This window comes from Nerophis ophidion, linkage group LG06 (genome assembly GCF_033978795.1).
Source record: "Nerophis ophidion isolate RoL-2023_Sa linkage group LG06, RoL_Noph_v1.0, whole genome shotgun sequence".
Lineage (NCBI taxonomy): Eukaryota > Metazoa > Chordata > Actinopteri > Syngnathiformes > Syngnathidae > Nerophis > Nerophis ophidion.
Genome location: NC_084616.1, coordinates 48,308,417 through 48,321,913, shown reverse-complemented (window position 1 = coordinate 48,321,913; position 13,497 = coordinate 48,308,417). Strand labels below are relative to the sequence as shown.

The 13,497-nt window shown below is 43.7% G+C and overlaps 2 protein-coding genes across 4 annotated transcripts; both read left to right on the top strand.

Moving 5' to 3' along the window:
• The first annotated feature begins 1,244 nt into the window (after positions 1–1,244).
• Positions 1,245–3,860, top strand: LOC133553953 (skin secretory protein xP2-like). The gene is made up of 3 exons (XM_061902281.1): positions 1,245–1,452; positions 1,542–3,523; positions 3,613–3,860. The coding sequence occupies exon 2, from the start codon at positions 2,054–2,056 to the stop codon at positions 3,506–3,508; it is 1,455 nt and encodes a 484-aa protein (XP_061758265.1). The 5' UTR covers positions 1,245–1,452; positions 1,542–2,053; the 3' UTR covers positions 3,509–3,523; positions 3,613–3,860.
• A 703-nt stretch (positions 3,861–4,563) lies between these two features.
• Positions 4,564–12,289, top strand: LOC133554822 (uncharacterized). Of its 3 annotated transcripts, none has more exons than XM_061904006.1 (5): positions 4,564–4,651; positions 5,127–5,249; positions 5,322–5,505; positions 11,297–11,442; positions 11,600–12,289. In XM_061904006.1, exons 1-5 carry the CDS (start codon positions 4,625–4,627, stop codon positions 11,648–11,650), a joined length of 531 nt encoding a protein of 176 aa, XP_061759990.1. In that variant the 5' UTR covers positions 4,564–4,624; the 3' UTR covers positions 11,651–12,289. The 3 variants fall into 3 exon arrangements, with proteins under 3 accessions (XP_061759990.1, XP_061759989.1, XP_061759988.1); XM_061904005.1 differs by having other exon boundaries at positions 5,322–5,529; XM_061904004.1 differs by lacking the exons at positions 11,297–11,442; positions 11,600–12,289 and adding an exon at positions 7,865–8,269 and having other exon boundaries at positions 5,322–5,529.
• The last annotated feature ends 1,208 nt before the right edge of the window (positions 12,290–13,497 follow it).

Genomic DNA, 13,497 nt, shown 5'->3' with positions numbered 1-13,497 from the left:
TTTTCTCACCTCCCCTCTCCAGCGTTTACCTGTTACTCACCTTTTTTGTAAGGGCCGCCAGAAGTTGGCAGACCCGTCAGCGATCCTGTTCTGTCTCCCTGTAATGTTTGTCTGGTCTTGAATGGGATTGTGCTGAAAATCTTAATTTCCCCTTTCGGATTATTAAACTATTTTAGATTCTGATTCTGAAGTCAGGATGCAATAGGTTTAAACTCACCTGTGACTCTAACAGTACAGCCTGTCAAAATGAAAAACAGATCATAGTAACCCAATGCTAAATGTTTCTATATTTCTATAATGTTTCTGATTAGACCCGCTCTTCTGCCATCTGCCTTATAATACGGTGCGCCCTATTGTTCGGAAAATACGGTAGTGTTTTGGAGGCTCTGAAGGCCGGATGCACTGACAGTCTCATAGTCAAAAATGTGGAGTTGTATGGGTGTTTTTTATTGCCTGCTAGCTTTTCCATGCAAAAACACTGTCCTTGTGTTCTCTCATGCATACTAAAGATGACTAAAGCCTACCTACACTTACACTTTCAACCATTTAGATGTATCCATTGTTGTGTGATTCTAATACAGTGCCAAAAAGTTGTGAGCGAAAAGATCTTGCAAGTGCAAAAATGTTTTACTTGCACACTTTGCAAGGTCGGAACTAAGGTATTGGTCATTTTCTTCTAAACATGTTACAATTTTTGTCATTTATGTTGGTAGTCTATCTGAACCTGCAGTGCCTCAGACTGGAAGTCTCTGCAGAGAGTGGGGAGGACGGCGGTAAAGATCATCAGGACTCCTCTTTCTCCTATCCAAGAAATCGCAAAAAGCCGCTGCCTGACCAGGGCGCAGAAAATCTGCAGAGTCTCCTCCAACTGTCTGCTGGACTCTAGAAAGAGGTTCTACAGCCTCCATAGCAGAACCTCCAGGTTCTGTAACAGCTTCGTTCCTCAGGCCATTAGACTCTTGAACACATCATAATAATCCCCTAAATCAGGGGAGTCAAACTCAAATACAGAGTGGGCCAAAATTTTAAACTGAACAATGCCGTGGGCCAAGGTTGAACAAATGAACCTTTCAATAGGGACCCAAACAAATTTTGCATTGAATATTTAACAAGTAAGGCTTATATAACTTTATAGTGACATGCAAAATCAAGTTTCAAATAATAATAATAATAATAATAATAATAATAATAAAATATCAATGGCTTATAAATAAAATTTAAATAAAATGTAAGGTGTTGTGGGACATGCGCATTCTGCGTCTCTCTCCGCTGCGAGTCCAACCAGAGGACCCGCCGACAGCGCACTCCAGACACGCCCCCGCATTCATCAAGCGGACCGCGCCCACTCTCCGCCGCAGCCGGCTGCAGGACACACCTGTGACTGACGATGAGCAGCATAAAAGACCAGTGGACACAGGGATCCGGGCGGGAACTTAGTTCCAAATGCGTACCGTAAGCAATCACCCTGCGTTATGCAAACCTGCTCTCCCTGTGCCCTGTACCTCTACGTGTTCTCAGTGTCTTTTCCCGTGTCCCCACAGAATTCTCCGTCGCCCGCAAGGTGAGCTGTGCGTCTCACTCTTTTCCCTGGATCTCCCTCTGGATTCTGACTGCCTCCTTTGTACCTCGACTCCTCGCTCGTTTGACCTGAACCCTCTGCCTGCCCCACGGACTTCCGCGTTCTCTTTTGTCAACACTTGGGTAAAACACACTTCAGTTAATTTACACACTTAGAGTAACACCATACACTCTATAGTTTTTGCCACGCTCCATTTACTTAGTATGTTTTCTGTTGATTTATTATTACATATATATATTAATAAATATTTGGACATACTGCCACCTGGTGTCCGTTTGCCGTCACGTCCTCCCTTAGTAAACCATAACAGTAAGTTCCCGCCAGAAAAATTAAATAGTAGGACCTGACGGCACAGTATTTTTTTTGTTGTTGTTGTTTTCATAGCCCCCAGTGACTTTAGCTCTGTCCCAGTGACTTTTTGTTTGTTTTTTTTTGTTTTCTCGCCTTTCCTCCTTCCTTTTTGCCCCTGTCACGATGTCTTTTTCCTCCACCATGGACAATTTTTATAGCCCTCAACACTCCGTCAAGGGACTGTTTAATTTCAATACGGGGAGGGATGAATTTGCCCGGCGCCTGGCCACCCACCTCCCACCCTTAGTGACAATTCCTCAGTCAGCTGGAGGCGTTTGGCATCCGCGTTCGGAAGGAGGGGATAGTGCTGGTGACTGTGCTGATATGGTGGCGCATCTACACCCAGCCAGGCAAACCCCTGCCATACCTATACCATCTGTTTTTCATTTTTGTACTGGTGGCTGTGCTAATGTGGTAGCACAGCTGCAACCAGACAGACTTCCCCCTGCCCGAGATATCCCACCTATCTTCCGTTTTTCCCAGCCGCAGCCACCAGTCCCCTGGCTAGCCTCCGAGCTAGTACCTGTCCCGAAGCTAGCACCTGAGCTAGCACCAGCCCCTCGACTAGCCCCCGAGCTAGCACAAGACCCACAGCTAGTCTCCGAGCTAGCGCCAGTCCCCGAGCTAGCCTCCGAGCTAGCGCCAGTCCCCGAGCTAGCGCCAGTCCCCGAGCTAGCCCCCGAGCTAGCGTCAGTCCCCGAGCCAGCCCCCGAGCTAGCGTCAGTCCCCGAGCCATCCCCCGAGCTAGCGTCAGTCCCCGAGCCAGCCCCCGAGCTAGCGTCAGTCCCCGAGCCAGCCCCCGAGCTAGCGTCAGTTCCCGAGCCAGCCCCAGAGCTAGCGTCAGTTCCCGAGCCAGCCCCCGAGCTAGCCCCAGTCCCCGAGCCAGCCCCCGAGCTAGCACCAGCCCCTTGGCAAGCCCCTGAGCTAGCACCTGTCCCCAGGCTAGCCTGTGAGCTAGCACCCATACCTAGGCTGGCCCTGACCTCCGCCCCTCAGCCAGTAGCACTGGCTTCAGCTCCTCAGCCATCTCCTCGTGTCCGGCGGGCTGCAGCACGGCGCCGCCCACCTCCTTGTGTCCGGCGGTCCTCACTACAGTGCCGTCCACCTCCTCGTGTCCGGCAGCCCGCACCAGGGCACCATTCGCGCCCGCTTTACCGACGGCCAAGACGTCGACCGTTCTTTGGTCGTCCACTTCGCCGGCCGCAGCGGCGGTCCACCCGACGCCGCCACCAGACTTGTCCCCGATGGCTTCTGAGACACTTGGGCTGGCGACCCACCACCAGTTCACCCCTCCACCCTCCCTTGATTTTTGTTCCTGCTTTTGGGGGTGTTCAGATTCTAGGACATCTGGAATCTGTCCATAGGGGGGGGATACTGTTGTGGGACATGCGCATTCTGCGTCTCTCTCCGCTGCGAGTCCAACCAGAGGACCCGCCGACAGCGCACTCCAGACACGCCCCCGCATTCATCAAGCGGACCGCGCCCACTCTCCGCCGCAGCCGGCTGCAGGACACACCTGTGACTGACGATGAGCAGCATAAAAGACCAGTGGACACAGGGATCCGGGCGGGAACTTAGTTCCAAATGCGTACCGTAAGCAATCACCCTGCGTTATGCAAACCTGCTCTCCCTGTGCCCTGTACCTCTACGTGTTCTCAGTGTCTTTTCCCGTGTCCCCACAGAATTCTCCGTCGCCCGCAAGGTGAGCTGTGCGTCTCACTCTTTTCCCTGGATCTCCCTCTGGATTCTGACTGCCTCCTTTGTACCTCGACTCCTCGCTCGTTTGACCTGAACCCTCTGCCTGCCCCACGGACTTCCGCGTTCTCTTTTGTCAACACTTGGGTAAAACACACTTCAGTTAATTTACACACTTAGAGTAACACCATACACTCTATAGTTTTTGCCACGCTCCATTTACTTAGTATGTTTTCTGTTGATTTATTATTACATATATGTATTAATAAATATTTGGACATACTGCCACCTGGTGTCCGTTTGCCGTCACGTCCTCCCTTAGTAAACCATAACATAAGGCCTCTTTTCTATTTGCAGCCTTTTGAGGTAAATATCAAAATAAACTTTTTTAACAAGTTAATAATAAATTTGAAAATAAAATAACAATAATGAAGTAATCAAACATTCAAGCTTTAAAAGTAGGAAGAGAATATGCTCTAATGTTAATTTGATATTGCCCCAAGGGCCAAATGAAATTGCACGGCGGGCCAAATTTGGCCCACGGGCCAGAGTTTGACAACAATGCCCTAAATTCTCACCAAAAAACTGGTTAATATAAAGACAATATAACATACATTTAAAAATGTGGATGCATATGGAAAAAGTGCAATATATTTATCTGTACAGTAATCTATTTATTTGTATCTGCACTTTATTGCTTGCTCTTTTATCCTGCACTACAACGAGCTAATGCAACAAAATGTAGTTCTTATCTGTACTGTAAAGTTAAAATTTGAATTACAATAAAAGGAAGTGTAAGTCTAAATAAACCTCCTTTTGAGATCTGGTTTAAACAGCTTGAGCCTAGGAAAAAGTATTGCTGATGATAAACCACCTGGTGGCGCACATTTATTGCCTACCTGCAGCTCTCACGACAGGAAACTGAACTTTTATGAGCAAGTCAAGTGAGCATATAAATTACTTCACTGAAGCTTGGAGGTGACAGATGAAGAGTAAACAATGAATCGGATAACACTGATTTTTCAGGTGAGCTTGATGTTGACTACTATATTATTAATACTTTCATTATTTTTTGCCACTTTATATTGTATATTTTTATTTGATTTAGTTTAATTTACTTTTTCAATTTCTATTCCTTCTATTCGTATTTGTGTTTGACTTTCCCTTCTGCTGTTACCGAATAGCATTATTTTAATTTTACTTAGGTTTAAGGATAGTCTGTTTTTGTCAAACCATCTTTTTAATTTGTTTATTTCTTCTGTTAATTTTTGGGATCAATACTGTAACTTAGATTAGATCAACAAAATAACAGTAGTGTTTTTTTCTTTACAAAAATATTGAAGTAACACTAAAAAGTATGTTGCTTTAAAGCAACTTTCAGAAGTAAAACATGTCCAAAAGTAAATGTACCGAAGTAAATGTAGTGCATTACTACCCACACCTGTCAATCTGTGAAAATTTATGGTAAACATCTGTTTGCCTTGTTGAATGTTAATTCCAGGTCATCGCTGTGTATTATGCGATCCCAAGTCACGCCGAAGTTCGTGCGACATGTGACCAAAATGTTGATGTAGACTGCCCATGTCGCGACAGCAGCGAGTTTTTGGCGCTGAGATGGTACAAGGTAGGTCATGTTTCTACCTCTTGAAAAAACTACATTTCATTCTGCATCTCAAAGTGACTTCAATGTGGGCAGATGAGTGGCGAAACCAGATATGCTGTTATCAGCACCAGTGACAATGGGAATGAGAAGTCCAGTTTTCACCGTCCAGCCATGTTTGGAGAGAGGAACAGTCTGCATCTGCCAAGAGTAACCCCACAGGATTCCGGCATTTATAAATGTATCATCCTTGCAGGCATAAATCGTCCAAACAAAGAATGTACGGTCAACCTTCTGGTTCATGGTAAAATATTGTTTATTACATTTTCAGCATCCAAACATCCATCCATCCATTTTCTGCAACTTGTCCCTCTCGAAGTCAGAGCCTATCCCATTTTAAAATAACCCTAAATAAAGTTAAAGTTAAAGTACCACTGATAGTCACACACACACTAGGCGTGGTGAAATGACCCTCTGCATTTGACCCATCTCCTTGTTCCACCTCCTGGGAAGTGAGGGGAGCAGTGAGCAGCAGCGGTGGCCGCGCTCGGGAATCATTTTGGTGATTTAACCCCAATTCCAACCCTTGAGGCTGAGTTCCAAGCAAGGAAGTAATGGGTCCCATTTTTATAGTTTTTGGTATGACTCGGCCGGGGTTTGAACTCACGACCTATCAATCTCAGGGTGCACACTCCAACCACAAAGTCACTGAGCAGTCCAAATGTCCAATATTCCAAATTTTTCAGCAGGATAGTATAATTACTGGTGTCATGTCACCCCATTTTAGAACCATCAGATCTGTCTTTTTAAAGGTTGACAGTTGTTTCCCTTGACAGCAGCGTTTCACTCAAAGTGATTTACAAGAAACACTCCTGCACAGCACTTTCAGTGAAATGTTCACTTGCTGCGGTAACGGGAAGTGGTTGTGGGCAAAATGAAAAAACACAGTTGTTCTCAATTTTGTTTTTCATAATGCATCACTTTATGGACTCTTTATGGAATTATAATTTGCAATACTTATGTGAGACAAGCACACATGTCTTTCCTTTTTCATGCACTCTAACTCATAACATACAGCTCATACTAGACAGCTAATAATGTAGCTGATGGGTTTCATCTATTCTGCCTAAAAACGGCGTCTGAAACACCGGCAACAAAAATCCACTCAAATGTTGTGACCTTCATATTAAGCAAGTATTAGTGATATTATTATTACAAGAGCTAACACAGAGGAACAACTTTAAGCCGTACCTTGATCCCAGAGAGGTAACTAGTTTATGCAACTATTGACATACTGCGTTTGTAGTCGGTGAGATGCTGCATCGCATCCGAGTTGGTGAAATTTAATTCTTGAAGGTTGTGATGATAAGCCGAGGATTTGGTCAACATTGACATTCAACATAGACATTCAACATTAACATTCGACATTGGCCCGGAGACATCACGAGAAAGACACAAAAACATGCTTTTTTTCGCCCATTTTTTTTATAAACCTCTTGAGTGAGGATTACGGTTACTATATCCTCTAATCAGTTAAAACACAAGTTTTGAGGTTAAATATATAATCATCCTAACCCAGTGAGAGCAGACATTGTACAGTTAGTACTACTAAGTTATGGATCATCATTTGTCCCAAAGTAGTCCTTGTCTCTCATGAAGTCTGCCATGATTAGTAGTTGTTGATGGAAATAGCGAACATTGTGATGTGTCTGTGAAATCAATGGGACACCATAATACTTAAAATCAGCAAAATACATAAATGTTACTATTGATGTATCTGTTACTACATTACTTACTGTATATACTTACATCATGTATATACAGTTTTGATGGAATTAGTTTTATAGCGCTTTATAGGCAGACAAGATCAAATCCCCCATTACCTGTATTGTAAGCCACCTATTGCTGGAGTTTATTTCTTGGTTGGAATGCATACAAAAATTACGACGTGTTCTTGTCACACATAAGGATTGGGAATTATATGCAAAATTCATCCTCCCCCAAAAAAGCAAGTCCAATTTATTTATAGGGCACAATTTGTAGACAAGGCAATCCAAAGTACTTTACAGATGCATAAAATTACAAGAAGGCAAATAAAATAATACATTAAATTACAATTATAAATACAAATGATATCATCATAAAAACAATAATAATTCAATTGAAATCAGAAAATGTAATTATGATACTTTCAGTTGTCATATGCACAAATAAAAAAAGTATTATGCTAGTTTTTTGTATTGTGTTACAATTCAAATTAATTCAATCGAGCATGCACTTTTGTATTTCTTCTTGTTGTACAAAATGCATGTAGAGCTGCCCCTATTTATTATAATAAGCAGAACTGTATTTAATTTTTTTGCATTTGAATTAGCGTTTGATATTTGTTATGCTTTTTCGCTGTAACTGTTGCATTTTTGTTGATCTTTACTCAATTATAAAATATGTCAATCAAGGAGGTGGTTTGGGAAGTAGAGGAGCACAGGCTTGTATTTTCAATATTCTGTGTTTTATTCATTCTTGTTTTTTCGATATTTAGTGTTTTATTGTTCATAGTAAACATTTTAACTCCATCCATCCATCCATTTTCTACTGCTTATTCCCTTTGGGGTGGCGGGGGGCGCTGGTTTCTTTTTCAGCTACAATCGGGTGGAAGGCGGGGCACACCCTGGACAAGTCACCACCTCATCGCAGGGCCAACACAGATAGACAGACAACATTCACACATTCACACACTAGGGCCAATTTAGTGTTGCCAATCAACCTATCCCCAGGTGCATGTCTTTGGATGTGGGAGGAAGCCGGAGTACCCGGAGGGAACCCACGCATTCACGGGGCGGACATGCAAACTCCACACAGGAAGATCCCGAGCCCGGGATTGAACCTAGGACTACTCAGGACCTTTGTGTTGTGAGGCAGACGCACTAACCCCTCTTCACCGTGCTGCCCATTTAACATTTTAACTCCCACGTTCCATATTTTTATGTACATTCTGACTGTGATATAATTCAATAATGAGACTGAAGTTCAATCCGTTTTTTAAATGGTCTTTTTAGTTTTTTTTACTGAAAAGACACTCGGAGTGTTCATTAACATACATATTGTGGGATTTAAAAAACTAACTAAAAACAATCAAACACTGAATATTAAGAATATATGAACGTTGCGCCTTCATTGCAGACCACCTCCTTGGCCGACATCTTTTATTATCTGGCAAGAGCAACTAAGATGCAGCAAACATGGCAAAACATAAACGTCAAGGGTATAAAACATCCACATATTCGATATATTACTGTTCTGCAGAATTTTGCTGTAGAACTTCGTTTGTCACTCAAAAGTGCGGATTTTAACCATTGGTACCATCCATCCATCCATCCATTTTCTACCGCTTATTCCCTTTCGGGGTCGCGGGGGGCGCTGGTGCCTATCTCAGCTACAATCAGGCGGAAGGCGGGGTACACCCTGGACAAGGCGCCACCTCATCGCAGGGCCAACACAGATAGACAGACAACATTCACACTCACATTCACACACTAGGGCCAATTTTTTTAGTGTTGCCAATCAACCTATCCCCGGGTGCATGTCTTTGGAAGTGGGAGGAAACTATTGGTACCATTTGTTTAAAAACATCCAGTAGGTTGTATTGAAGTGTTAATAATGTTGTATTGCACCCAGGTGGACCAGTTAACTGCTTTTTTTTATGCTGTTTTGCAAGACCCGTGTCACGTGACTTAAAATTTTCTGAGACGGGATCAAGTGCTTCGGTCTTAATTTACCGGAAGTGTGTATTGCTTTTTAAAGTAGTGAGTTTTTCGACAACGGAATTTTTTTACACTGACATTTTTTTATCACTGATTTTTTATACATCCATCCATCCATCCATTTTCTACCGCTTATTCCCTTTCGGGGTCGCGGGGGGCGCTGGCGCCTATCTCAGCTACAATCGGGCGGAAGGCAGGGTACACCCTGGACAAGTCGCCCCCTCATCGCAGGGCCAACACAGATAGACAGACAACATTCACACTCACATTCACACACTAGGGCCAATTTAGTGTTGCCAATCAACCTATCCCCAGGTGCATGTCTTTGGAGGTGGGAGGAAGCCGGAGTACCCGGAGGGAACCCACGCATTCACGGGGAGAACATGCAAACTCCACACAGAAAGATCCCGAGCCTGGATTTGAACCCAGGACTGCAGGAACTTCGTATTGTGAGGCAGACGCACTAACCCATCTGCCACCGTGAAGCCTTTTAGTTTTCTTTCAATGAAACTGTCAGCATAATTTGATGTGAAACAAATTCAGTCCACAAGATTCAAAAATTCAGTGTCAGCGCGGTGCTTGGCACAGGGGTTAGTGTATGTGCTTCACAATAAGAAAATCTTGGGTTCTATTCCCTGGCTCGGGGTCTTTCTGTGTGGATTTTGCATGTTCTCCCCATGACTGCGTGGGTTCCCTCCGGGTACTCCGGCTTCCTCCCACCTCCAAAAACATGCACCTGGGAATAGGTTGATTGGCAACACTAAATTGGCCGTAGTGTGTGAATGTGAGTGTGAATGTGATTGTGAATGTTGTCTGTCTATCTGTGTTGGCCCTGTGACTTGTCCAGGATGTACCCTGAATGCAGCTGGGATAGGCTCGAGCACCGCCGCGACAACAAGAGGGACAAGTGGTAGGAAATGGATGGATAGATGTAAAGTCAGTGTCAAAAAAAAGCTTTCGAAATAAAGACACAAACTAACCTCCATATCGCACAGCCCACATTCGTGAATGTCTTGTCCTCTAATTTCATTGCCATAACTGTTGTTTTCAAAATGTTAAAGGGGAACTGCACTTTTTGGGGGAATTTTGCCTATCGTTCACAATCATTCTGAAAAACATGACGGCGGATGTATTTTTCCAATATACAGCCCATTAAATCCGATAATTTACCATTCAAAAAGCGGCAACAATGCTGATATTGATATTGTTATTATTAGCGCTAAATAGACAAACTATTCATAGCGGCCGCATAATCACTTCCGTTTGTCCCTATGTTTACATCATCGAGTGGTTTGCTGCTTCTTCGCTTCCCTGCTCCCTGCAAATTTATTGCAGATCATAAATCATGCTACTCACCTGGACAGTAGATGACTGGGGAGATAATCTCACAAGTTGGGAAACTTTAACCGCCATATAGGACCTGTAACTGGCGAGTACGACACAAAAAGCGCTTGTCCCGTCCAGCCCCACCCCATTTCTTCACCATGAATATGATACATTTGTCATCTAAATGGGAATAAATTAACATCCCAGCAGTCTGCATCCTAATGACAGCAGACCTCGTACAGTAAGTGATGTTTTATTATGTTTGTTGGCTCTCTTAAAGTCTGCAGTGAGTAATAATCAATGATGAAGAAAAAAAACAAAAACAAACAGTGTGATGCGTATTTTAAATTAATGTGTGGCGAATCCTTAAAAATTAGCAAAATACATAACTGTTAAATATTATTATAAATGTGCCTGTTACTACATTAAATATATACTTATACTTGTATAAAACCCTAATGAAGGTGTTTGCATGTTTTTAAGGGCTTTTTAGGCAGAATTGAATGGCTCCCATAGGCTCCATTGTAACCAGACTTTTGATGGCATTTATTTTAATTTTTAGAATGGAGGGGGAAAAAAATCCATATGTCATGTATTTCGTAATGATTGTGAACAATAGGTAAATTTCTAGAAAAAAGTGTCGTTGAGTGTCGTTCAGCCTTACTGCTGTACGCCACAGAGGACAGTGAGGACGTCCAGGGAAAGGTCTAGAAATATGTCCGTGAAAAATGTCAAATGAAGTGCCCTGTCTTTCATTTTACGTGTGCTTCATCGCGCAAAACGGGGCCATACTGATCGCGGGGCCCTACCCCCTGCTGTTGTGTGTCATATATATTATGCTCATTATGGAAAAAAATACTCAGTTTGAGCTTAAAATGTTTTTGCTCCAGAGTAATTGATCCAGGCTACTGTTTATATATTTAAAAAAATATATCTGGTTTAAATAATAGCATGCATTCATTGATGCTTTTTGTGTCATCACAGTGTGCACACCAACACCAAGGCTAAATGTGTCGAACACACATGTTAACTCCAGCAAACATATCGAGGGTCTGCCAGTCATGTGGAGCGTTCTGGGTTACTTGTCAGTGAGCTTGGTCAAAGTGCTTTTATCATGCGCCACCATTTTGGTAAATATTTTCCATTTATTCAATATAGCACACTCTTTTCAGCATTTAGCATGCAAGCATTTTACTAACCCACATGTTGCTTTAGAAACTGTGTGGGCTTAATCTCCAGTTTGAAACCCCCCACCTTCTTATGCTGATTTTCTCTTTTCCACTTCAGGTTATACGAGCTTGTCATATCAGAGCTTCGAGAGGAGTGGGACAAAACTAGCGAGGTTTTCAGTCAGCTTGATTGGAGATAGTCAACATCATATCTCAAGTCTGATCCCGTTGTCTTCAATTGTTAGTAGTAGAGAGTGTCTGGTAGGGATGATGTTCGAAACCGGTTGTACCAATTGTTCGATAAGAAAAGAGCCGATTCCATGGATTCGAATCCCTTTTTGAGAACCGGTTCCCGTTATCAAAGCCACTATATCGTATTTTTGCGACCATCGGGCGCACCATATTAAAAGGCGCTTTGTCCGTTACGAGTGCTATTTCTCTATTTAACGCATAAAAAAGGCACAGCTTATTTTAGGGCGCAGGCATGGTTAAACATACGCTAGCTTCAAACATACACTAGTGTAACAAACAGTTCAAGGTGTCCCTCCAGTGTTGCCATATGGCTGTGACGTAAGAGGTCTATATAAAGGTGGGATGTTGAAGGTGTGGTATATGGAGAGAGGTCTAAAGAAGGGAACAATAAAGAAGTGGTGGAGACCGGACATGCTCTCCTGACTCCCTTTTATTATTTTATTTTATCAGTACCCAAATTATGCGAACCCAGGACACTCGGCTACATTGGTGGCAGCGGTGGGATTTTAACTGCTGAGTTGAAAAAAAAAAAAGAAGAAAGTTTCACACGGGACACGTGAGTTTCCAGTTGTCTGCTAAGCTTCCCGGCCATTTTGCGGACACGTGGTGTGGTGACCACGACCCTTTTTAAGCCCGGAGGCGCTGTTTGACGGACACTCACACGGCATGAATGTCGAAAGTGGACTTTTTTTTTTTTTTAACCACTCCTTTCACCGACGGAGGGAGCCGACCGCGACTGCAACCAGGAGCTGGTAAGGATTTTCGGATCCTCCCGACTCGTCCCGTGGGAGACTGGGGGCAGTTTATAAACAAGGACAATTAATGGACCGCTTCGGGGCCCACCTGTCGGCGAGTGTGCGTGCTCCGGGGCAGATCTTGGAGGTGTTTGCTGCTGGCGTGGCCCGGCTGGTTGCGGTCTTGCTCACGGTGGTACAGAGCGTGTCGGACCCGTCGGTGCCCTTAACGTCCCCGTGGGCGGGTCCCAAGTTTGTCAGTCCCCCCGGAGGGTGGTCATGGACGTTCTGGATGTGGCCCCGAGGTTCCCATGTGGGCCGTGGGGGGCCCAGGGTGTTTCCCTGGGGTAACTTCCGGCGCACCATCGGACCATCTCGCTGGGGGCGACCTCCTCCACATAATTGAACTATCTTACAAATGGGGCGATTGGAGCGACCTCCTTCGCATCTGTGAGTTTTTGCATGTTTTGAGGGGCCAGTGTGTTAGCCTATGCAATACGGTGGGAAAAAAAAAAAATGTTGATTTATGTGTGCATTAAGATTGTAAATTTAGATTTTTTATTTTTATTTCTCTGTTCTATTTCCCCTTGTTTGTTACCTATTTTGTTTGTGATGAAACGGGGACATTTCTAATTGGGGGGGGGGGGGGGGGGGGGTTGGGGCGTATGTAACAAACAGTTCAGGGTGTCCCTCCAGTGTTGCCATACGGCTGTGACGTAAGAGGTCTATATAAAGGTGGGATGTTGAAGGTGTGGTATATGGAGAGAGGTGTAAAGAAGGGAACAATAAAGAAGTGGTGGAGACCGGACCTGCTCTCATGACTCCCTTTTATTATTTTATTTTATCAATACCCAAATTATGCGAACCCAGGACACTCGGCTACACTAGCTTAAAACATACGCTAGTTCAAAAACATACACTAGCTTAAAACATATACTGGTTTAAAACATACGCTAGCTTAAAACATACGCTAGTTTAAAACATACGCTATCTTAAAACATAAGCTAGCTCAAAACATACGCTAGTTTAA

What these genes read in the sequence shown, in the direction of transcription:
- LOC133553953 (XM_061902281.1), top strand. Translation starts at nt 2,054, where the DNA reads ATGTCTTTTTCCTCCACCATGGACAATTTTTATAGCCCTCAACACTCC.
- LOC133554822 (XM_061904004.1), top strand. Translation starts at nt 4,625, where the DNA reads ATGAATCGGATAACACTGATTTTTCAG. An exon ending in GGATAACACTGATTTTTCAG is followed by an intron (nt 4,652 to 5,126) that starts GTGAGCTTGATG and finishes TGTTAATTCCAG; the next exon opens with GTCATCGCTGTGTATTATGC. An exon ending in GGTCAACCTTCTGGTTCATG is followed by an intron (nt 5,530 to 7,864) that starts GTAAAATATTGT and finishes TTTCTTTTTCAG; the next exon opens with CTACAATCGGGTGGAAGGCG.